General features: G+C 51.2%; 3 protein-coding genes across 4 annotated transcripts; 1 reads left to right on the top strand and 2 right to left on the bottom strand.

Moving 5' to 3' along the window:
* Positions 1-965: 965 nt before the first annotated feature.
* On the bottom strand, positions 966-6,490 carry LOC147157287 (cell adhesion molecule CEACAM20-like). The gene is made up of 10 exons (XM_086063303.1): positions 6,323-6,490; positions 5,850-6,185; positions 4,547-4,707; positions 4,334-4,460; positions 3,961-4,239; positions 2,569-2,856; positions 2,158-2,412; positions 1,915-2,032; positions 1,617-1,656; positions 966-1,114 (listed from the first exon to the last, which is right to left on the bottom strand). The coding sequence occupies exons 1-9, from the start codon at positions 6,363-6,365 to the stop codon at positions 1,638-1,640; spliced, it is 1,626 nt and encodes a 541-aa protein (XP_085919429.1). The 5' UTR covers positions 6,366-6,490; the 3' UTR covers positions 966-1,114; positions 1,617-1,637.
* Positions 3,963-24,132, top strand: pogza (pogo transposable element derived with ZNF domain a). Its single transcript, XM_086063310.1, has 27 exons — positions 3,963-4,697; positions 5,854-6,028; positions 6,142-6,437; positions 13,414-13,522; positions 13,610-13,707; positions 13,787-13,847; positions 14,416-14,529; positions 14,612-14,752; positions 14,826-14,902; positions 15,387-15,581; positions 15,656-15,921; positions 16,437-16,594; positions 16,665-16,765; positions 16,966-17,112; positions 17,606-17,740; positions 17,805-17,882; positions 18,282-18,373; positions 18,488-18,646; positions 18,716-18,775; positions 18,971-19,077; positions 20,259-20,310; positions 20,854-21,037; positions 21,591-21,905; positions 22,340-22,642; positions 22,713-22,907; positions 22,997-23,127; positions 23,515-24,132. The coding sequence occupies exons 1-27, from the start codon at positions 3,963-3,965 to the stop codon at positions 23,756-23,758; spliced, it is 4,728 nt and encodes a 1,575-aa protein (XP_085919436.1). The 3' UTR covers positions 23,759-24,132.
* On the bottom strand, positions 7,450-9,632 carry LOC147157286 (uncharacterized). Of its 2 annotated transcripts, none has more exons than XM_086063041.1 (2): positions 9,489-9,626; positions 7,450-8,780 (listed from the first exon to the last, which is right to left on the bottom strand). In XM_086063041.1, exons 1-2 carry the CDS (start codon positions 9,541-9,543, stop codon positions 7,906-7,908), a joined length of 930 nt encoding a protein of 309 aa, XP_085919167.1. In that variant the 5' UTR covers positions 9,544-9,626; the 3' UTR covers positions 7,450-7,905. The 2 variants fall into 2 exon arrangements, with proteins under 2 accessions (XP_085919167.1, XP_085919166.1); XM_086063040.1 differs by having other exon boundaries at positions 7,454-8,819; positions 9,489-9,632.
* Positions 24,133-24,669: the final 537 nt, after the last annotated feature.

Raw genomic sequence — 24,669 nt, 5'->3', positions numbered from 1 at the left:
ACAAAGTAAGAAGGCCAAAAATGTTGCTCGCTCGCCGCACGTCGCAGCATGCGAGCAAACGCCTCGATTGACAGCTGATGCAAAACACGCCACGCTAATGAGCTAACGAGGGTGCGTGTGACCTGCGGTGACCTTCAGCTCCACTTTTCGCAGAATAAATACTTGAGCGCGCACGCGCACACGCAGCAAATGGACAAAAACATCATGAAAGCTCTTTTACCGCCAAAAGTCACAGTTGGGCCCCGCCCACCGGGGCTGGTCCAGACTCGTCCTCACATTCCCGGAAGACAGCTCTTGACGTGCGCGCGCGTGCGCGTTTGACTCGCTTTACATGCAGTCGAACGGCGAATTTTGTCCGAATTGTCGCGTATTTGAAAACGCTGTCGGGTCGAGGTCGTCCCTCGGAACACGATGTGCTCCGCACCTTCTGTTTTTGTCTCCCGCATGTGATTGCAATACAGGAAGCGCTTGCATGGGTGGCGGCCATCTTTTCTGTCCCCGGGGCCAAAATCCGTCATCGTGTGTGTATCTATGCGCGCACGCACGCACGCACACACACGTGCGTGCGTATTAGCGTGTGCGTCTTCCGCACAATCCAGCAGAAAGAAGCGAGCGGAGGGGAACAAAGATGGCGCTTTGGGTGTGAAGTCATACGAAAATAATTTCTTGGATTGAAAATTACAAACGATGTCAATTTGCGTCCTGACGTTGTGTGTGCGCGTGTGTGTCGCCGTTTCCATGGAGACGGGAGAAACCGCCCGTCCACAATGTTTGCAAATATCGACGGCATGTTAACGGAGCCTTGGAAGGAAGGGCAGCCATATTGCGTGTGTGCGTGTGCGTGTGCGTGTGCGCGCGTGGTCAGCCTGGGAGTTGCTGCCGTTTGAGCTGTTGTGGGTGTGCGCAAATCACCGGGGTGGGCGGGGTTTCACAAGGCGGTCAGGCAGGCGTGTTGAAGGCAACAAAGAGACGAGTGGCGACAAATGAGGATGGGAGGAGATTCGAACCGCCAAACAAGGCGTCCGACTGGTGGCGAGCGCCATCAGCCAGCGCTGCGTCCCGCGTGGCGACGTCACGGGAAAGCCACGAGGTCCGATCTTGGGACAGGAATCTCCTACACGCACACACGCGTCATGACATGGATTTCTTTAGGATGTGTGTGCGTGCGGGCGGGTTTAGATCACATCATGGGGACCATTTTCTGGGTTTTTACTATCATTGTGGGGACCGCGCGTCCTTGTAAGGACATTTGGGTGGTCCCCACGAGGCAAAACCTGGTTTTTGAGTTTGGGTTTGAATTGGGTTAGTGTAAGGGTCTCGGAAATGCATGGCGTCAACCAGATGTCCCCACGAGACATGTAAACCCAGCGTGCGTGTGTGTGTGTGTTCAGCTCGCGGGTCAGAAGCGGTCCATCGGGGACCAGCAAGTGTTGTTGCTAGTTTTGTCCACCGTGGACGCTATGACCACCTCGTGAATGGCGTGCGACACACACGAGGTCAGCTTCACGCACGCACGCACGCACGCACGCACGCACCTAACTGAATGGTAACCGTGGCAACCAAACGTCGCTGCTAATCAAATTTCATGCATACATGCGCGTGTACGAAGGACTTACCAGCCGTGTGCGCGACGCTCGCTAGTACGGCGACTCCACCCTAAGCACACACACGGGATAAAGTTGAGCAAGACATGAAATGAGCAGATGTGTACTTTGTGTGTGCGCGCGCAACAAGGTGTGGACGTGCACTTCCTGCAAGGAATGCTGTGGAGCAGCTTGTGACGATTGTGGCGAGGGAAGTTGGAGCAAACGTACAACAGCAAGCACACCACGGGACGTCACATGACACGCAAATTCCCAACAAACGTTGATGGCGACGAATTGGACACAATGTGAATGCGGTGCGTGTACTTACGGCACTTTCTGTCTGCAGTACATGACCAGACCGATGGCGACGCCCAAAGCGGCCAGGACGCCGATGACGATTCCGGCGATGGCGCCGTCCGACAGCCCTTCGTCCAGCGCGCCCTCCTCTGCGCAGGAACGGCCAATCAGCAAAGAGGCGAGGGTGGATTGCGGCACACGCAAGCGCACCAACGGACCCGGGCGGCAAACGGCGGTAAGGCCGGCACAGGAAGTGAGCGCCGGCCGGTCTCACCTTTGACGGACAGGTTGTGCGTGTAGGCGGCGTTCTTGCCGGTGACCACGTTGCGCGCCTGGCACATGTACGCGCCCGTGTTCTTGTAGACGGCCTCCGCGATGGCGTACGTGGCCGTCTTGACGTCGGTCAGCGTGCCGTTGAACTTCCACGTGAAGTTGGCGGGCGGCACGGAGGCGGCCGAGCAGCGAAGGGTGACGGCGTCGCGCACCTCCACCGCGCTCTCGCCGCTCACCGTCACCGCCTCGGGACCGACTGCAGGAAAAAAAAGCGATGCCGGTGGAACCACAAAAATTCCACAACTTTTGGGGCTCGGGGGCGGGGCCTCTTCCCCAAGACCCGCCCATGATCCCAACGGCTTTTCAACTCACTGCACATTTCTTCGCAACAAAGGAATCTTTTTGCACTCACAGTTGATGACCATTTGGTATTGGGCCGTCTCCGCGCTGACGGCGTTGGCGAGGCGGCACTCGTAGCGGCCGTTGTCGTCCTTGTGCAGCGGCGCCAAGCTGATCCAGGATCCGTCGGGCGCCGTGGTCACGCGGCCGCCGTCCGCCTCCAGGGGCCGGCCGTCTTTCAGCCACGTGCGGCTGGTGACGGCGCCCGCCGCCGCCCGGCAGCTGAGGTTTGCCGAGCCGTTGCCGGCCAGGAGGACGGCGCCCTCGGCCGGCTTGCTCATTTGCACGCCCGACACCGCCTCTGGCAACGCAACAAACGCGCCACAACGTTTACATACCAACTTTGGACATTTTTACAAACGGGTCGCAATGGAAAACACGTTTTCAATGATTTCATCTGCATAACTGCACGTGTGTTCATTGATCGTTTTGACGCCGTCAGTGAGAATCGGTCATGTCAATAAATCGCCATGAAAATAAAGAAAATGCATCGCGTGAGAAGCTAAAGGGGAGCTTGTGGTCATTGCTAGCATGCTAATGCTAATCACCATTAGCATAGGCTAATGTTGTTGTTGTTCTATGTACACGTATCGCGCCGCAAAGCATGCTGGGATGGGAGCGCCTCCGGACTCCCAGCGACGCGACACCAACACGGCGCCGTCCATGGTTACGACGCCCGTCACGAAATATGCGTCCTATCCTAGCGACGCGACTTGTCGGGTAAAGCTTCTCGGGTGCGACCGGCGTTAGCTTCCTGAGAAATTGCTGCCGATCGAGTCTTTATTGATCCAAAGCAAGCTTTTCGTCCATCCGACGAATCTGGCAATGACAAATCGCTCCGTTCATGTTTGAAACGGGAGCATATTCCATGCTAGCATGTAGCGAGCAGCTAGCCCAACCCCGCCCTGTGGTGCTCCATGCTATTATGCTATTATGCTATTATCAAATGAAATGCATAATTCTAAAAAGTCACTCTAAAACCCTGAGCCGGTGTTTTGCTCATCGTGCGTAAGAAAAAGCAGCAAAGAAAAACAACACCTTTTCCGACCGCCAACTTCACTGAACCGAAAACCCACAGCACGAAACCCGACCCGACCGCGGATTTTGTGAACCCTTACACTCCTAATATATATATATATAGTTATAGTTATCAATGCAGTAGTGCGAGTGTAACGGCGTTGTTGGGTAGGAAAGAAGATTGTGAGCGCGCGTGCATTGAAGCACACACAAAGAAAAGAGTGAAACTCTTCAGGGCAGAATTGAAGACCCCCCCCCCCCGCCCCCACCCACGCACACACAATACACACCAACACAAACAGTAGCACTTGTTGAGCAGGTTTACACAAGCAGGAAAGATGAGGAGGGAGGGGCCACTGAGCAGGTGTGTGCGTGCGTGCAGACTCACCTATGACGGCGAAGGAGGCGGCGCGCGAGGCGACGACCCGCTCGGTCTTGGCGTTCCTCGCTCTGCACGTGTACTGGCTCATGTGCTGCGCCAGGGGGCGCCGCTGCACGGCCTGCAGCGGCAGAACCGGCCCGCTGGCGTCCATCAGGGTCTGGTTCTGGTACCAGGTGAAGGTGGCGGGCGGGCCGGAGCGCGTGCTGCACGTCAGGTTGAAATCGGAGCCGGCGCGCACCCACGCCGACGGCTCGGACGGCGTGATGGTCACCTCGTCCGGACCGTCTGGACACCGCAGGGCAGGAGGTCAGCTTACGACGGGCGCGGGGTCGCGGGGTCACGTGACGAGCCGCACGGTTCTGGCGGTGGCGGTACTCACAGTGGACAGGCAAGCTGAAGGGGGCGCTCTTCTCCGTCTCCAGCTTGTTGGCGACGCTGCAGACCACGGCCGGCGTCAGGTCGCTGCGCAGGACGCCGGCGACGGTCAGCTGACTGCTCGCCTCGCCCTGACGGGAAAACACCAGCGGGGGTTGAGGTCGCGGGAGTTGAGGCGCCACGGCGGCGGGGATGCCGAGCGGCCGCGACCTCTGACCTCCACGATGGACAGGCGGCGGTCGGGGACGACGGGCGCGGTGCCTTTGAGCCACGTGAACTTGAGGAAGGACCCTTTGGCGGCGCAGGTCAGGACCACCGTGCTGTTGTGCTCCAGCGCCTCCGCCATGTTTGCGCTCACCGTCACGCTGGTCACGGGCTCTGCAACAGGAAGTGATGTCCACAACCGTTGATTTCCTCACGAACGTGCGCACGTTTGGAAGGTCACAAATGGGTCCGACATGCTGATTATGGCGATGCGTTCAATATGGCCGTCGACCTTTTCCGACAACCTGACGGCCCATAAAAGATGGATTTGAAATCCGCGTTAACGTCCGTGAACTTTTGGAAGAGATTGAAATTGTTGATGTCGTTGAAACGATGTTTTGACATCAACAATTTCAATTTCAAGAGTCGCTGTCTTAAAGTAGCGTGAAAGGGGTGCGGTCAGGCGCAGGAGATGACGTCGTGGCAATGGAGGGAAAAGGTTGGGCGCAAGGACACGCCCCCTCCCCCCCCCAGCCCCACTCGGTGTGAGGAGAGGGGCCGCACCCTGCGTTCCCTGAATGGCAAAAGCAAGCGCACAGATACCTCCGCCAAGGAAATGGATTTGGAATCTGTTGCACTCGATTGAATGGAGTTTGGCTTTCGCGCGTTTCAATTTTTGAGCAAACTATTTTTGGTGTACGCGTCGTCATATTTTGTATTTTACGGGAAAAATCCGCCAAATGCATTTTTTCTTGCGATCGTTTTGAATCTCTTCTTAATTCAATGGCAAGATCTGTCGGATGATTATTTTGACGTCGGACAAGAACAGACAAAAGACAAAAATGTGATCAATAAATGTCAAGATGCTGAATCGCGTGCGCTCGACGTGAAGTTTGAGTTTGGAAAGTTGTCAAATGTTTCCGCTTCGCCAAAGCAAGCACGTCATTGCTTTTGTGTGTCTTGCAAATGAATGGAAGCGGCTCGGGAAAACCATTTGAATCGCTTCCTTTTGTTCGGTCCAACTTTGCAAGGTGGAATGGATCCCATTCACGTCACGTGACCCTTTTCCCACTTGCGTAACTTTTCATGACTCGAGTGAGTTGTCATCATGCAAATTCTCGCCTTCCGTCCGCATGCAAAGAAAAATGGCGGTTGCTTTTGCTTTTGGCGTCTTCGGGGCCACTTGAGAGCAAAAGAAGGATTTTCGTTTGCACCGACGAGGCTCGACTTGTCGCGGAAGTCCAACAAGCTGACGTCACGGCCGGTCGCCCCGAAGTGACCCGGAATTTCTCGCGCACGTGATGCGCTGGACTCACCGAGCACGCGCAGGCCAATCTCGGCGGTTTGGGTCTCGCCGCTCTGGGCGACGGCGGTCAGGCTGAAGTCTCCGCTCTCGGCCGACGTGAGCGCGCTCAGCCGAAGCGCGCCGCTTTCGGCGTCCACGGACGCGCGCCCCTGGTAGGGCTCGTTCACCGTGAGTCCGGTTGGGCCCAAGGTGGCGACGTGTCTCTGTTCGCTGCCGTTATTGAAGGACCAGATGATGAAGGCGTATTCGGGGGCCTTCAGGAGGGTCGTCAGGGTCACGTTGTTCCCCACCACGGCGTCCAGGGGGCCCGGCGGCAGAATGTCGCGCGCCTCCGCGAGCCGCCATCCTGCGGAGGGGGAGGGGAGGGGAGGAGGAGGAGAGGGGGAATCCTGCGGGTCAGTCGGACCGAACCGGACGTGGCGTCGTCGCTCACCTGCACGCGCCACCGGAAGTGAGCGCGCGAGCGAGCGAGCGAGCGCTTACCCGACAAGGCGAGCAGGAGCGCAAGGATGGTGGTCGCCGTCATGGTCGTCGTGAAGCGGAGAAGAAAATGCACAACCAGGTCGTCGCTTCTCGGCGGACACACCCAGGCAGGCAGGTGAGGCCGCGCGTGCGCACTGCGCGCAGGAGGCGGGGCCTCGCGCCAGCCAAGTCAAGTGACTCATTCGCAAATTCTTGCACGCAGCAAACGTTTCAGGCCCCAAAAGAACGCGCACGCGAAAGGAAAGGAAGGCAACTCAACTGTCACCTCACAAATGTGCACTCAAAAAAAAAAAAAAAGACTTTTCTTCGAAGAGGCGTTTGCTACATGATGTAGGTCGCCAAGTTGACCGCTAGGTGTCGCCATAATTTCCAATAGCAAATGCTGATTCATTTGCAGGCCCGAGTTGGAGCCACATCCGCTGGCTTGTTTGTTGGTCGCTTTCAAAGGTTCCGTGCGTCCATTTTCACGCTCATCCTCGCGTGGCTCGCGACTGCATCGAAAGGGAGAAAAAAGGTTTGGGAGCGTTTGAGGAAATGAAATACGTCCAAGCATCCTCGGCGGCTTCAAGTTGGACGTGATGTGACGTCACGCGAGTGGAGACGAGCAAGCAGGAAAATCGACGTTCATTCGCACAAACAAATAAGACAAAGTGAGACTTGAGAATTGATGTCAAAAATGCATTCCATGTTATTAGAAGGCGGTTTGAACTTTAACCCTGTGCAAAAAAAAAAAAAAAAGATTCACAAAACATACTTCAATAGCATTTTCAAATGTATTGCACATGAGTTGGGGGGAGGAGCCAAATAAATGTCGACAAAGATTTGAAAAGAAAAAAGTCATGTTAGATATCCCGAAATGGATCTAAAATGAAGTTCAAGACAATAACATGATGCAGTTTGATCATCAACACTGCGCACTTGAATTGAATCGTTGATTGATTGATTTGAAAACAACAAAAAATCAATAAAGGTTTCAAACAAACCATTCCTAAAGAATGCAAATCAGGTCGAAATCCAAAATTGAACATGATCGGAAAGTTTCATTCCGCTTCGCTGACCACTAGAGGGAGCCCAAGTAGACCATTTCAAGAAATAGACGGTGTTCAATTGGGGAGAGAACCCTTGCTTTTATTGACATATATATATATATATATATATATATATATATATATATTTAAAGTGATGTTAGAGCTGTAATACATTGTTCTGAAGTGCTTCATGCAGGATAGTGTATTTGAAGTTGAAATGCGATTCAAAGCAGCTCTAGGATTTTGGCAGTTTGTTTTCTCATGAGTTGTTTCTTTAGAGCTATTACTGTTTTCAAAGCAACATTTGTATGTTTATGTTTGAGGTGAAATCCTTCTAAACATGCAACCTTAACATCCAATGTTCAAACGAAGGAAAGAAAATGAAAACATTTCCAATGAATACTCATCAGCTGAGGTCGTAATTCTGCTACGGCAAAAAGGTTTGCGCGCGGCAATGCTGTCGTCGTTTTCTTCTTCCTTTTCTTCAAATGTTCCCCCTTTTACGACATCGGGATGGCGCCAACAATTCCGACTCCCGGATGTCCGGCACTTCCGCTAGTGCGCGCGGGCGCACTTGTGTCTGCCGATCTGGTACTTGTGCGGGAATCGCTTGAGACAATGGCCGCAGCCGAACGGCGTCTCGCCGGTGTGCGTCCTGCCGTGGATGCTGACGTTCCTCTTGGTGGCGAAGGTTTTGCCGCACAGCGGGCACGGGTGCGGCTTGTCGCCCGTGTGCGAGCGCAGGTGCGAGATCATGTGGCCCCGCTCGGAAAAAGTCTTTGGGCAGAAGGAGCAGGGGAAGGGTTTCTCGCCGGTGTGCGTCCTGGCGTGCGCGCGCAGCTGCCCTTTCTGGCAGAAGCGTTTGGTGCAAACGGAGCAGGAGAAGGGTTTCTCCCCCGTGTGCGTCCGGGTGTGGAGAACCAGCGACATGCGGTAGCTGAAGCCTGAGCCGCACAGCGAGCAGGAGTACGGTTTCTCTCCCGTGTGAGTGCGCATGTGGGACACCAGGTAGCGCTTGACGGCAAAACCTCTGCCACACACGGAGCAGGTGAAGGGTTTCTCGCCCGAGTGCGTCCTCATGTGCGTGCGCAGGTTGCTCTTACTGGAGAAGTTTTTGCCGCACGCGGCGCAGAGGATTTGCTCGCCGGTGTGCGTCCTGGTGTGGCGCACCAGCCGGTACTTGTTGTCGAAGCTCTGGAGGCACCGAGGGCAGCTCAAGCGCTTTTTGGCGGCGCCGCCGTGCCGCGCCGGCCACGCGTCCTCCTCGGAGTCGTCGGAATCCGCTCGCTGGTCCGAGTGGCTTCGGCCGGCGCCGGCGCGGTCCGAGTGGCTTCGGCCGGCGCGGTCCTCCTCCTCTTTGATGCGGGGGGGCTGCGGCTCCCGCTGCTGGTCTACGCCAACGACCACTTTCAGCACGTCCGGCGGCAACGCTGAAACAAACAGCGGAGACCGCACATGCTGACTTTTTCCTTCAAGAAGAACAGAACAAAAACTTGTCAATTCCAAATCCTGTCAAGGTGAAAACCAAAGACGTCTTGTGAATTTGATGCAACAAATGGTGGACAAAGCCAAGCAAAGAAAAAAGACATTTGATTGAACACGTGCTGCTCAAACGCAAGCCCAAACAAACTGGCTGGCCAGGCTGGCCGCTTCCAACGGCGTCAGAAGTTGAAGCTGACGTTGACTGCAGCTGCTTTTTTGGAGTTTAGCTTTCATTTGGCAAATACGAAGACGACTCCACTCGACCGTCAGTGATTTGAAAGCGAGCCTCTTTTTTCACACTGGAAAATGTTTTTCTTCATGCAGAAAGAAATGCTGGTGTTCTCTGTAGCAGGATATCAATGTGATAAATGCAACACACTCAACTGTTGCTCATAACCCTAACCCACTCTTTTGTTTTGATTTGCTCCCTCTCTCTCTCTCTCTCCCTCTCTCTCTCGCTCTCTCTCTCATCATTTCCAAGCATCCAGACACACAGTGATGTCACACTGCATATTATGTGTTGCGATTTCGTCTTCAGGTTTTTTGTTTTGTTTTATGGCGACACATCGTAATAGTAGCTAGCTCGTGCTAACAGTTCAGCTTTAGCTTCGCCCCCACGTCGGTAAAAAAAAAGAAAAAAAAGGTAGAACACAAACCTTCAATGTTGGAGTCGTTCTCTAAACGTGAAGCTAACTGCCGACGTTTGTCCATTTCGTGTTTTGTTTTGTTTTGTTTTGTTTTTTAGGCAGATTGATCGTTCGCTTCCAGAGCGTCACATCGAGCGAGAAAATGAAACGGCGTTCACATCAGTCTTTTCAAAATAAAAGCAAAAGCGTTTCCAGAAAAAACTTCCGCCTCCACTTGACTATAACATATAAATATATATTTTTTTATTGCTCCATGAAATTCTAATAATACATATAATAATAATTTTAAATGTGTATTAGGTACGATGCTTATTTTTAGTGGATGTTTTGTGTGTTTTTTGTTTCCTTTTCTGAAACATCTTGAAGGCTCTTTTCGGAATCATAAGTCAATATGCATCATGAAATATTTGCGTCTGTCCTTCTCTCCCATCAAACTCAGTGGGTGGGACGAGTGCTGTTCCAGCACCAATCAAATTGCTTGTTCTTGTATCAAGCTCTTTGATTTTCTTTGAAAATCTGTCAAGGAGCTTGAAGTCACTTAACGTGGTAACGTTGATGAATATGGAGACGCATGTTGTGTTTTTGCGCGGTTACGTACATTCCCCGAAAGCTTCCGGCTCCCTTCTCGGAGGAACATTAAACCAGACAACCAAACAAGCCAGACATGAAGGTTTTGTTTCTGAATAGAAGGCTAACTTTTATTTATTTTATTTTATTTTTATTTTATTGCTATATGTGCTGTTCCTCTGGATCTTTTAAAAATCAATCTTTGTTGAAAAACCCAATGTACAAAACAACATACAGACAATCTGACAATTAAATCATTATCACATATATTACATAATTTGGGGGGAAACAAGGAAGGTCAGTTTAAAAAATAATAATGATGATGAAAATATTATGAATGTGCCTCGTTTCCATAAAAAAAAAAACTGACGTTTTGAATGATGGAGTTGTGAATACAAAATTTCGCAATAATAATGACCAAAATTACAACAACGAATTGTTTAACTTTGTTGCTAGTATTATGGGGGTGGGGGGGACTATTACTTTCGTTATGATGATGACGCAAGGCTTTTACGTCATTACGTAGTCCCGGTCATGTGACCCCGTAGCCGCTAGCTTGAAGTGAGCATGGATCTGTAACCATAAATATTCTCGCATGTATTTATAAGTATATTGTTTGATGACTGCACATATATAATATAAGTATTTTCGCACGTTTTACACGTTTTCTTTACCTGGCCGCACCTGGCGTTATTTATTAACTCCGTTCACAAACCGATGGAAGTGCTCGTTTAACTTGCTACCGTTACTAGCTAACAAGCAAAGGGAATGCAGAACTCGACCGAAGATGTCGGGAAAATACCATCGAAATTAATAGGAATTTATATGTTTTTTTTTCTCCCACTCCTCCACTTAGTGTTGACAAATTCTTACCTATAGCTGTAAACACATCTACTAAATTGGTTTGACAAAATGAAACACAAAGCAACCCTCACTAGAAACTAGTAGATTCTCATTTTATGCATACATATTGTGTATTAATGCGTTTAATCTTTTGAATATATCATTTACTCAAACGTCATACTGTGGCATTGTCTAAATCGAATGTGGGTTCAACATTTTTGAATACATATAAGACCTTCTTAATTCAAATAAAATAGTTGAAAGAGTAGTGCTGGAAATGATTGTTACTCCCCAATTGAATACAAAAACAAGAAATCCTCGCCAGTTTGCGATTCTTTGCATTATACGACTTTCATAAGAAAACATTGATAACATTAAAAACAATACAATAGCTAAGAATGGTTAGCATTTGCTAACTTAGTTGCTCATTGTTTTACTCCTGCTGAAAAGGTTCCATCAGCTGTGGACTATGAGGTTTTTGTACTTTATGATTTATTATTATTGAAGCAGGACTGGCTTGGCTGACAGTGACGACATTAATACGACGTGGAAATTAGAAACGCCATTTAAGTCAATATGCTAATCACGTTAATCGGACTTCATTACAGTATTCCAAAGTGACGTTGTACACAAGCACACTTTTTCGCCACGTGTACACGTATTTATAAGATACGTAATTATTTTAATAGGTAGTGTCGGTTGAAGATAAAGTTTGTCTTCATCGGGAGGATAAATTCAGAGTAGATTTGTGACCAACTGTTAGCCTAGCTTCCAATGCTAATAATATCCCTCCGCCCGTCGTTGATGCAGGAGGGGCGGAAGGTTACACACAGCGTTTGTAATAACGCGAATGAAACTAGCTGATAGTAATCACGTATATTTGGTGCATGATTACGCTTTGGTCACTTACCAGGTATAGTTAGTGAATAACAGATAATAATAAGCTTTACCCGAGTACTTTGTATGATATATTACAAATGTTATTTACGCCTATGCTAACCACGTGGGTTGTACTAAACTATTACAAAATACGAATTAAGACGCTGACATTGTATACAAACACACCTTTACCCACTTGTGCAAGTGGCAATATTAGATATGTATAAAGTCATTGTTTTATCGTTTGAGGATAAACTTTTGTTTTCGTCGGCAGGATAAATTCAGAATTGACTGGTGACAAACTGTTAGCATAGCTTCCAAAGCTAACAATATCCCTCCGCCAGGACAGCGTGCACGGGCTTATACAGCTTGAGACACGAGAGGCGGAAGGATACACAAGAGGCAGTAGCCATATCACACATAACACACGCGTGCATAGTGTCTGCGGCTAACTACTAGCAGATAGTCAAAGAGCTGTTCCTTGCTTTACTAGAGGAAGACAACACTTTGCGGTTACAGTTTTACTCCAATAAGTGTTTTTTGTAAACTGTAAAGGCACACAAAAGGTAAGAGAATGTACGAGTAACTTTTTGGGAAACGCTCGTTTTGCAGAGTTTACAGCATTGGTTGGATTAGAGATGCCGGGCTAGCTCGTTAGCATGTTAGCATCGGTGGGCTGAGGAGGAGGAGGGGGGAGGCAGCGAGCGACCGGGACGCCTTGGGCACAATCATTCGGAAAGTAGCACGAGTCAGAAAGATTCCACGCATCGCCTACGGAAAATGTTGAAAGAAAACCTTGTGCGCAACTTTGTGTCATTTCGCAGTTCAGACTGGTGGCGTCATCAATGGAGACTAATTGGCCTTCCCTTGACTTACAAGTTTGAATTCGAATCGTGACTCAACTCGTATCTCAATTTACTTGCATGTCAGGTCAATTTCCACATTGAATTGCAGTAAATTAGGTACAGTTCACGTGTAACATTTCTAAGAATGAGTTGAAGTAAATGAGACGAGCGTTGTTAGACAGATCTTTCAAGACCGTTTCAGTGATGTTAACATCCTTTTCCTATGACAAACATTCTGAAAGCTAGAAATCTTTCAAACTATTAAAAAAATTACCCATTTCCGGACAAGATTATAGGGCTGACTTTTACTCGGAGTATATCTTTTTAATTCCATTTTTTGTTTTGTTTTACAATCTCTCAACACACAACCAGACGACATTGAATAACGATGACCTTAAAGTAGTTGCAGAAAGCCACGTGCTCGGCCTCATGCAAAATGTCCAAAATAATATTCACAAACACACTTTGCAGGTGGCAGTCAGCTGGCGTGGCAAAAAAACGAATTAAAGGGATGCTTTACTTGTTAAGCCATTTTCAGCGATAACAAGTTCATATTTTGTCTATATTTCATTTACTAATGCCATTGTTTTTATGTACATTGAATACCTATAAAAAATATTTAAAAAAAATTAAAGAAGCATTTTGCCATTTGTTACCAATGAAAATGGCATCATTTGCTCAAGACTTGGGTAACAACCAATCACGGCTCAGCCTGCAAATGTCACATGACCAAAGCTAGAAAACAGGCGAGCCGGCATGTGATTGGTCGTATCTGACTTTGTGGACCCCTTTCCCCCCAGCCCGAATTCTCCCCGTCATCGGCGAAGGTCTGGTGTCTCTGCGTGCGGATGGCCGCCCCTTTCCACGTGCCGATGGAGTTGGAAGAAGAGTCGCCGGCGCACCATGAAGGTGAACTTTGCAAGGGAGGCCACATTTGGCGTAATCATGAAGTCAGCAACATGAAATGTGTGTTTTCATGCTTGCTTGGGATGGAAGATGATGATGAGGAGGAGGAGGAGGAGGAGGAAGGGGACCCGTTGGCGAACGTCGGCCGTCATGCCGCGTCGTCAGTCGGCAGCCGCGAGGCGGCGAGGGTAACGTAACGCTTGTTGCCGTTAGGAGCCGCCGGCGTCATCAGCAAGCTTGCGCTTCATTCTTGTCTTCCGTGTCCAGTCGGCAGGCGCTCGTCTCGGCTTCTCGGTGAACGGTCGCCACGTTCGTCTGCTGCCCGCAGGTCAGTGCACGACACGCCGCTCGCTGTTTGGAATGAAATTCCTCAAAATTCCTCAGCTCATCGGTGGAGCGTTCCTGCTCTGCATTTGCACTTGAAAAAGAGTCAAAAAGTCACTCCTTTTGTTTTCAGTCTCACCAAAAGTCTGCTTTACGTGTTTCAAATTCAGGTTCGGATTAGAAACACCAAAATGGGATCAGGATTGAGATCGAGTTCAGTTGAAGCCGCTTGCCGACAAGCAGCACTTTGGCAAATCGGCTTCAAGCTGGTCATCGGCACTCGCGGCTGTCGTCGACTCAACGTCAAATCGAGAGAATTCCATCTTGTTGGCATGCTAACCGCTAGCATCCACAGTAGCATTTGTAGGCGTTTGCGGAGCACATGTAGACGGATAAGGCCTGTTTTCTTTATTGGTCTCATTTCTTTATGTTTGACTACAAAAAAAGCGTTGACATGATTTGATTTTCCAAAACTAAAGCACAAACCATATCCCGATTGGAGTCGACTGAAATTAAAAGGAGTTCCAGCGGGTTCGAGCAGCCCAGGTGACGTTCTGCTCAACCTCCCGCAGGGGGCGGCACAGAGCTGAGGCTGCGCTTCCACCCCGGCGGCTCGTCCAGCGGCTTCGTCAGCGTCCACGCGGTGCCGTCGCGCCCCCCGTCCGACCGCGCCCCCGTCATCACGGGTACGCCGCGAAAGCGCTCGGCGACCAGGCGATGGCTGATGTTTGGGTCGCGTTGATCTTTTGTTTGTATTTGGCCTCTCAGGCGTGGTGTCGGGGCAAGCCGCTCACCAAGTTTTCAAGGAGCACCAGGAGAGCACCGTTACCCAGAAGCCTCAGCTGCATTCGTCTACGCCCAAGGACACCGCCGGACCTGAGGTGGCCACCAAAAGATATATTCCAAAAGGTGTGCCACACAGCTTTGCAAAGGTGCACGGAAAGCACGCGACTGACGCGCGCGCGCGCTTGCGTGTCTTCAGGTCCGGCTCGGCCTTTCAAGTGTGCGCTCTGCTCATCTCAGTACAAAGTCGTCTCGGAGCTGCGAGGATTCATTTGCGTAAGTTCAAGCTCGAGACCAGCTCGCGAGCGCCGTCTCTCGGGAATCGCTCCATCCCGTCCCGAGCCCGCAAGTCGCAGGCGACCCCTTTCAAATTCTTCACTACCCACATTTGCTCCAATGAGCCTCAATCAAAAGAATGCTGAGCAGACGCAAAATGGAGGATGGATTCATAGATGAATACTTGTGAAGGTCTTAAATGTCTTCAAACATTTAACAAGGGTTTTTGTAAATCGAGGAAATCACAATGTCCCGCCTGTGTTTGGAAATGCTCACCAAAGAAAAGTATTGATGTTGTTCATCTTGAAAAAGCGCTTCATTGACTCAATTGTGCAAGCAGCCAATCCTCACAAAGCGACAAACCGCTCATCGGCCCGGGCCTGCGACAAGCCCCGCCCGCCAGCTCCTCACGCCACCGTGTGATGAGGTGTTGACAAATGAGACAACCTCGAACATGACCACGACGTCATTTCCTCCCGCCCAGCTGTGCAGTCCCGTCGTCGCCGAGAGCATCAACAAGCTCAAGATGATCAGGAAGAAGAAGAACATCAAGAAGCGCCTGAGGAACAAAGCCAAGAAGGTCGGCCAAGACGCCAAGGAGTCGGCAGCAGTCATCAACGAGTTGGCGGTCGGCAAAGAGTCGCCGTCTGCCAAAGAGTCGCCGGCCAACACGCCCAGCGTGAGTTCCGTCTGTCTGTCCAACCCACACGCTCGCCGTAATCCATGCCACGCCATTTCTCTTCTTGCCCTCAGCCCACCAAGGTCAACTCCGCCTCCTCCCCGCATCCGGCCGGCGTCGCCCTGCCGGGACCCTCGCCGGGACCCGCTCGCCGCCCGGGCTCCCCGCAGCTCAACCGGCCCGAACCAGAGCGCGGCAAGCTGATCATCATGGTGGACGACTTCTACTACGGATGCGACCCCGGACGCGGCGCCGTCAGCGAGCGCGTGGACAACCACGGCCGACACGCCGGACTCTACCGCTGCCTGTACTGTCCGCAGACCCTCCACAGCAACCTCCAGTGAGAAACGCAAACTCGTCTCATTTGCATTCAAATGTGTTGCAGAAGATTTTTTTACAGGCGCCGTAATCCATCGATCGATGATCAAAGTTTCGAGAGCCGATGCGTGTAATCACTTGGCAACGTGGTCCAAATCTTCCAAATTTCAGCCTCTCCACAGAAAACCTTTTTGGTCCGCAGCATCGTTGTTCAATTCAAGTCTCAAAGCAGCAGACGCGTTTTCTATCCTGCCAAAATGGCGGCGCTATGCTAACGGCCATTTCGGGACACGTCAACATTTGGATCTCGATATGCTGAGAAAGCTTGTCGTTTCGAACCGCGGCAGCACAGAGTATTTTGCGCATCTGATCCATGACATCATTGATTGATTGGCAAATGATTAACCGATTCGCATCAAAGCAACAAATCCGATCCAGCGCATCAGACGCGTGTGAAGTGAACATCCTTGGCGGGACTTTCCGAAGGTGGTTGTTGTGTGAAAATGGAGGTGATGCTTTTGCCGCCTCGCCATGCAGGCTGATGTGGCACATGAAGACGCACGCCGCCAAGATGGTGGAAGAGGACCGCCACATGGCTTCGGTGTCCGTTTGTCCTCTCTGCTTCCAGCGCTTCAGCTCTCCCTACAGACTGAAGTGCCACGCGGACGATGTGCACACGCAACACGTGTCCAGCGGTCAGTCGCACGCACGCACGCACGCACATTCCACGTCAGCCGGCGTGTAACAAAGGTGTTTGTGCGGCAGCCAAGTGTGAGATCTGCGAGCTGTATTTCCGCACGGAGCCCTCGTTCCTGCAACACATGAAGAACACGCACAAGGCCGGGGAGATGCCTTACGTGTGCCAGGTGGGATACGCACGCACGCGCGCACAAATGAATCTTTTTCCGATGATTAGAAGTTGACAAACGGGATTTGCTTGAGATGACTTTGCTTCCTTTCACATTGTAAACATCGACTGCGCACAAAGCAAACCTGTGCCATGTCGCAACTCCGTGATTGTTGCTTTTGCGCAGGCTCACTCTAAAACTGTGTGTGTGCGTGTCAGGTGTGCGACTTCAGGTCTTCGTTCTACTCGGACGTGTGGAGTCACTTTGAGGAGTTTCACGGCAACACCAAGAACCTGATGTGTCCGTACTGTCTGAAGGTTCACCGCAGCAGCTTCTGCTACATGCGGCATTTTGCCAAGCATCAGGTGACGCAATCCGTCATTCGGCTTCACTTCCCCTCCTGGCCACTAGGGGGCCCTCTCCGTCGGTCTCATTGGCAACAACTCCACACGTGCAAATCTTTGAGTGTGTCCGTTTGTATTTCTCACAAACGTCAAGCGATATTACACACATCAAAGGAAAGTGCCCCTTAATAATCAAAACAAAAATTTGTGGAATAATAATAATAATAATGCATTATATTTGTAAGCGCCTTTGTAGACACTCAAGGACATTGTTGTACAATTTTGAAAAACGATTTAATTAAAAGCACTATTATGGGGGGGGGTTCTGGATGGCCTTGAATGCTAACACGAGGATTTTGAATTGAATGCGAGACTGAAAGTAGGAAAGACTTTTTGCAAAAGTTCCCAAATAAATTCATCAATCATTGTTGAATCACAACCTAAACAATTCATTGGCGACAAGCAAGCATGTTGACGTCAACAAACGTGTGCGTGCGTGCGTGCGTGTGTTCAGAGAAAGTTTGTGCTGAGCTGCAAGAAGTGCCGCCTTCACTTCCTGCACGTGAAAGAGCGCCAGCAGCATTACGAGCTGCACCACCGAACGCACGTCACGCCCACGCAGCTCACCGGAATCAAGCCCGGGACCAAGGTAGGCGGCCGGCGCACCCTCGCACCTGCACGTCCGCTTTCATGACACGCGTGCGCCTGCGCAGGTGACCGTCAGGACGTACTCGGTGGTGGGAGGAGCCAAACGTGAGGAGGCCGCGCGTCCAGCCGTGACGGCGTGCAAGGCGAGTGCGACTTTGTTCCCTCTCGTGCGTGCTTTTGAAAGTCTGCGGTGACCTTTGACCCGCTGACGCTTGACTCATGGTGGGTCAGCATCGCATCACTTTGAGCAACTGAAAAGAAGCGCCGTTGTTGATAAAACAGCAAAAAGCCAGCAAGTCCGTTGTGGATTGATGACTTTGTTGAATTTGATCTCAGACATGCAGCAGAAAAGACGCCAGATTTCGCACTCACAAATGTTGAATCCTTTCCTCAGTCAAGTCCGCTAGCTTAATGCTAAGTCATGATTGAAAAGTTAGCATTCAGTCACACTTGAAGCCACGTTCAACGAGATTGGGATGATTTCTTTTGTCATTCCTTTGCGACCTTGTCAAGTTTTGTGTTGATGACGTTTTGTGCTGCAGGTGGTCAACGTTGAGGCGGCGGCGCCCTCGCCGGAAGTTCCCCAAATGAAATCAAGGGAGAGTTTAGCTCACCTGTTGACCAACTTGAGCAGGTAGACGCACGCACGCACGCACACACGCGCGCGCGACCTGCAGGTCATTCGTTTGCAGACTCTTTTTTTTTTTTATTTATTTTTTTTTATTTTTTTTGCTTGCGTGCATTCCAGCGAGGAAGACGAAGACGGCGCGTCGCGTCCGTCCCGTCACTGCGTGGAGTGTCTGAAGTGCGTCCGCAAGCTGAGCGCTCACTTCCCGTCTCGCGTGCGCTGTTCGCTCTGTTCCTTCGCCACATGCTGCTCCACCGCCTACGCCAACCACATGATCAAGTGGGTGCAACGCGACCTCCGCGTCTCGTCCCGTCCCGTTTGACCCTCACTCCACTGTCGTCCCCGCAGTGACCACACCGCCGTCGGCAACAAGCCGCACTACCGCAGCATGTTCCAGTCGCCTGCGCGGTGAGCATCAGCACGCACGCACGCACGCACGCACGCACGTTGGCTTATCCCCAAAAGTTTCTCATCATCACGTTGACGCTCGATTCCTTTTGTGCTTACATTTTATTTCACACAATTGCGCGACATTTTGCTTTGTCAGCGCTCGATTGCAACTCTGTGGCGTTTGTGTGTTGATGTATGTGCGTGCGTGCGCAGTTTGCAGGACAAGCTGAGCTGCGCGCGGTGTTCCTACGTAACCCACGTCGGAGACGAGATGGCGGCTCACCTGGCGCAGCGGCCGGACCACGCGTGCGTGACGGCAGGTAACGCCTTGTCAACGCGTCCAGACGTGCAAATTGCAATCAAGTCAAAGGTCGCCTTGAAAAGTAACGCAAGCTGAATTCTGACGATACCGAGCCGATGTTTGGGGGGGGGGCGGGATCTGCAGTCCCGTGGCGAGATTGTGGTCCTTGAGTCATTTTGAGGCCGTCACTTTTTTTGCAGTGATGTTTTTGAAGCAGATGATTCTAAAAGCTGGCAACGTTCACAAATGCGTGAATGGCGAAAGGCGTACGTCCTTGTTGAGCTTCCGGGGACAGACGGACAGTGCCCGAAACCCCCTTGGGAGACAAAAGTTGCTTTTTCTAACCCCACAATGAAAGCTTGGACATGAATCTTTGGAATGTGCCCATGAAAATGTCCTCGCGTTTCTTTTCGCATCATGTCGGCAAAACGAGCAAAAGCCGACGAGCGAGCGCGACGCCAACGTTGTCGTTTCCGTGTCTCGTGTCGGGAACGCTTTTTTGCAGCTATGATATGCAAATGAGGATTTCTTTTCTTTTTTCTTTCTCAATTTGTTTTCCAAATCAACCTCGTATTCGTTTTGCACATTTCAACTTGCGCACGCAATCCAAATGACGAGCTGGAAACCAAAGTCAGCCGAGAAGGAAGAGGTCAGAGGTCAACGGCTTCGCCTCCATGTCATGAACAAGATGGCAGTTGGCCAATATCTCATTGTCGCTCCTCGTCACATGACCACTTAACACGTTGCCACATGGCAGCATTTGAATATTATATTTAACATCAACCCCAAGAAATGACATTTTTATTTCCCCATTGTTTTCTTTCCGTGTGACAAAAGAAGCAATCCGAATGTCTTGTTGATGAATGAAGCGTCGTGAAGCGTCGTGAAGCTCGACGCTGCTTGGATGAATTCTTCATGCCGGTTTTTGCCATTTTGATGATGATGATGATGATGATGATGATTTCATTTGAAATGATTTGTGTATCGCTTGTTTCCCGGCTGGCAATGCATTGTGGGCAAAACCAACTGGAGCGTCTCCTTCATCTTCACTACGTCAACATTGTGAGGAACACAAAAGGGCCCCCCCCCCAAAAAAAATTTTTTGAGAGCGGTCAACGGTGCGAGGATGGCACGCTGGCCATATGTTGACGTCCCCCGCGTGTGCGCTCGCTCACCTGATGTGATGTTGTGACCTTGCAGATGCTTCCGACACCGAAGGAACCCGCGACGAACCCACCTGCCGTTCCGACAGGTAGCCCCGCCTCCTCCCTCTCCGTGCCACTTCCTGTCGCTCGTCGTCACGGCAGCAGCCACGTGACGTAATCCTCTTTCTTCATTTCTCACTCGCGTTCTCTTTGGCCACGTTTGTTTTTGTTCCATCCGATATTTGAAGTGAACGCGTCCGTCAGGTGACGAGCGCACGCCGCCGCCACGGAAACGGAAAAAAGTGCTTCTTTTGAAGGTTTCGTGGACGTTTTTCGTCAGCCAAGACTTTGTGACCTTTTGCCGCCGTAGAGGTCAGACCAGCGTGACCCCGACGTTTGCATCCACAAATGAAAACGGCCTGCCCGACTCGCACCCAAAAAAAGCGCGCCTAAGATTTGCCGTTTGAATCCGTTTCTACGCAAATCCTCAACAATTGAAGACAAATGCAAAACAATGTCAGCGAGTGATTGGCTGCCCAATCTTCAACTTGTGTGACCTTTAACCCTCCTGGCGGCTTTCAAACAATGTCGTCGTTGTCGGGGAAATGACACGCCACTGGATTTTGTTATTGTTGTTTTTTGTCTGTCAGCCGTGCGAGCTCATTGCGAGGAAGAGGAGGAGGAGGAAGAAAAGGAGGAGGTTCCTTCGTGCCCATCGTCCTGGCGCCGCCTCGCCAGCTGTCAGTCAAAGCGCTGGCCTCCCCCTATGACGCGCCCTCGCCCGCCGCCATGCGCGTCAAGTTCCTCAGGCCACGCCCACCTCCAGCTCACAAGGTTCGTTGACAGTCGCTCCGTCTTTCAAGTTGACGGTTACATTTCGCTCCCATTTGAAAAATGGCCTCGTTGGTTCCTTCCTTTTTTCCTTGTTTTGTTTTTCTTCCGTCGCATCTTTTGAACAGTTTTCCTTCTTGAACTCTTCTTCTTTTCATCCCTCGCTCTTCTTCTTTTTTTTGGTGTCCATGTTTCTGTTCCCGTCTCCATCTTTGTTGAACTTGCTACTCGTCTCTTCTTTCTCTTCCTTTTTTTCTCTTTTTAACTCTCGATTGGTCGCTCTCTCTCTCTCTCTCGTTTGTTTGCACGTTTAAAGCGGACGGAGGTCCTCAAACGAGGCTCGGGCGTCGTTGAGGACGTGGAAATAGTCAAGTGGGATTTCCTCAAATGTGACCTTTTGTTGCATTTTCATATTGATTCCTTTCCTCGTGCTTGTGCGATCGATTGAATCGATGAGTTTAGAAAGTTGACGCGACGCAGCCGACCGAGCGTTTGTCCAAAATGTCAACTTCTCTTGTCTGACGCTTGAGCGACGACTGCGCTCTTTCCGTCCCAGCCGGCTCCTCCTGCTGGTTCTCCGCCGCCGCCGCCGCCCCAAGAGGGCCACCTGCTGGCGGAGTGGGAGTGGCGCGTGGCCATGTGGGCGCTGACCCGCCACGAGCAGCAGCTGGCCATCAACGAGGACGTCCTGCTGCTCTCGAGCGCCCGCGTGGCGCCCGAGAGCGGGCGCGAGGCCGAGCTCCACCGCCGCGCCGTCCGCCGCCTGTGCCGCCGTCTGCGGCCCGACAGCCCCGGCGGACGCCTGCCCGACAAAGTTTTGGACGTCATCATGGAGAAGAGCGCCGCCTTTGTCCTCTCGCTGTGCTCGCAGGTGAGTCCCCGCCCACAAAATGCTCTGCTTGGCGTGTGATGATTCTTATCTTGATGTTGGCAAAGCACTACTTTTATCCAAGCAAATATTCGCGAGCTGTGAAAACTCCTCAGCTCACTCAGCCAGGCGGCAGCAAAGCACTACGTTTGCCTAAATGAAGGGCCTCCATCGCTCTGACAAATTCCGTTTCCGCTGAGGTGGTGTCAAAGCATGACTTTTGTCCAAATGAAAGTCTTGAATTCAGCTCAACATTGTTCCTTGTCAGCAAAACCAGGGCAAAGTTCAAATGAAGTCCGACATGCAGACGATCGTTAGGCTTTCGAAAAGCAGATTGATTGATCGATGAATCGAATCAATGAATGAAGGTCGCGTCAGAAATGAGGGCAAAATCAAAGCTAATAATTGTTTGTCTTTGTTGCGTTGCTGGACGTCAGATCCGTAGCGCGTCGCTGCGTCCGGACCGCGTGGGCTTCATGGACGAGTTGTCGGTGTTCGTGGACGACCGTCTGTTCGCCGAGCGCAGCGGGCGGGCCTTCCAGCTGCGGGGCCGACCGGCGCAGACGCCCCTCTTGGAGGTGGTGCTGTCGGCGCTGTCGGACGGAACCTTCCTGCCGCCCGTGCTCTTCTTCGCCGGGGCGCCGCCGGCCCTTCCCGACGGCTTCCCCGGCAACGTGCTGCTGGAGGCGCGATGCGGCGGATTCAGCGACGCGCGGCGACTGCAGGTGTGGACGCGCAAGGTACGAATGACGCCATCATGTCGCGACTGACATAAGAGCCCTCGACACAAACGGCCTTCTGTGGCCGCAGGTGTGGCGTCCGCGCGTGTGGCCGCGGGGCCGAGCGCTGCTGATGGCCGACGTCCACCGAGGTCACGGCAGCCGCGAGTTCAAGGCGCTGCTGAGCGCCGCCTCCACCCACGCCGTCCTCATCCCCGCCGGCTGCAGCTGCCGCCTGCAGCCGCTGGACGTCTGCGTCAAGCCCGTCCTCCTCAACTTCCTGCAGGCGGGTGCCGGCCGGCCGACTTGAACAACGGCAGCCCTCAAACGCAAAACCCGAGGCCAGGATGAAGGTTGCCTTTTGCGTGCTTGCAGGTCCGCTGGAAGCAGCTGGTGGCGCACGGCGGTCTGGACGGTCTGAGTCTGGACCAGCTGGCCCTGATGTTGGCCTGCTGGCTCAGCGAGGTGTCGTCCACGCTGACTTCGGACGCGGACATCTTGAGAAGGTTTGGACACTTTTTTTTGGGGGGGGGGGGCTAAAAAGCTCCCATGATGCTCCCATGATGTCTGCCGTGTTTAGTTTAGTTTAGTTGGCAACAAACGGATCCATGTGAGGGGCCGCCATGTTGGCCAATTGTCGCCCTCTGCTGGCCAGCGAAATTAACGTTTGGGCCCGGCCATCCCAATTGCGTGTTGAAATGCAAATCTCGTCTGTCGTCGGGCGCGGTTGACCTGGCGTGACCTCATCGCTTTAGTCTCGTCCAAGCGCACGAAGGCTTTCCTTCGTGCGTTGGCGCGTACGAAAGCGTCGCCTTTTGCCACCCGGAAGCGGTCGGAACGTCCCGCTGTCGCGTCCTATTGACCTTGTTGCCGTGGCAACCGCATCCCCGCAGGTCCTTTGCATCGGTGTGCCACCTGCACAGAGAGCAGACGGACGCCGAGCAGTTGATCCAATTGCTGACCGCCAAGCTCAACATGCCCCTGGAGGTCTCTGGTCCCGGTCCGGAACCCGAAGCCGGTCCTCCTGATCCCACTCCTGCCGCCAAGAATGTTCAGCTTGTGCTGGTGCTGCGCCAAGACCAGCAGCAGGAAGTCGACTTGAGCCCGGCGGACGGCGAGCGGTCGACGACGTCATGAAGTCATTGGCGAGTCGGGAATGGCCGACGGCCGCCTTGGGAATGATTTGCTCGTTCCCGACGCACGCATCGCCACAAAGACATTTTGGGTGGATTGGTCACTTAGATGGTTGGGAAATACCAAAAGAAAAAGATTGCGAGTCGTTCGGAATCTTTGCCGACACCCCAATCTCCATTTTAGGAAATATCTCGGCAAGGGTGCATGCGGCCTTGGTGACTTTGGCGACGCCTGGTGGTCTCGTACTGTATTACAGCCTGTTTGTGAGAACTTGAAGCAATCCTGACAATTGTTAAAAGAGGAACTTTTTTCCCACTTGACTTGTGTATAGTTTTTTTTTAGTGTTCTTGGTAATAAAATTGCTCATTAATTTGAAACTGTTCATGAGTTATTTTATTAAAATGCATTTAGCGGTTTTATTTCTAAATTAAAATATATATTTTGTAGTCATTTCTATCAAGTAAAAATTAGCTCACTGTAAATAAAATAGCACAAATATTTGTTTATTAAATACAATGATCATAAAAAAAAATGCATGAATCATTTTGTCTAAAACGTTTATATACTTCATTAAACATTTTTATTTGATTGAATTTCAAAGTTAAACTTTTGAAACATTCATTTTTAGTTGATCAAATATATTATAAGTATTGTAAAACTTCAGCATTCATTTTTCTAAATTGATGTAAGGATGACCGATTTAGCAGCCACGTCGATTTGTCTCAAAATGAATCGCACACTTTTTGAAGTTTTGATTAATTTATGCTTGCGAGTTGTCGGATGTGCGTTTGTGGATCGGGTGGTCGCGCAACGCGCATTTATTTGCTTTGGAGACAAACTGTTTGCAAGGCCCGTTCGTCCTTCGTCCACAAGGCGGCAGTGTTGCTGTCGCCGTCGAATGGGAACCAGCCGTC

This window comes from Leptonotus elevatus, chromosome 19 (genome assembly GCF_054856555.1).
Source record: "Leptonotus elevatus isolate MCC_2025b chromosome 19, RoL_Lele_1.0, whole genome shotgun sequence".
In the NCBI taxonomy this organism is placed as follows: Eukaryota; Metazoa; Chordata; class Actinopteri; order Syngnathiformes; family Syngnathidae; genus Leptonotus; species Leptonotus elevatus.
This window is presented reverse-complemented; position numbering and strand designations above follow the sequence as displayed.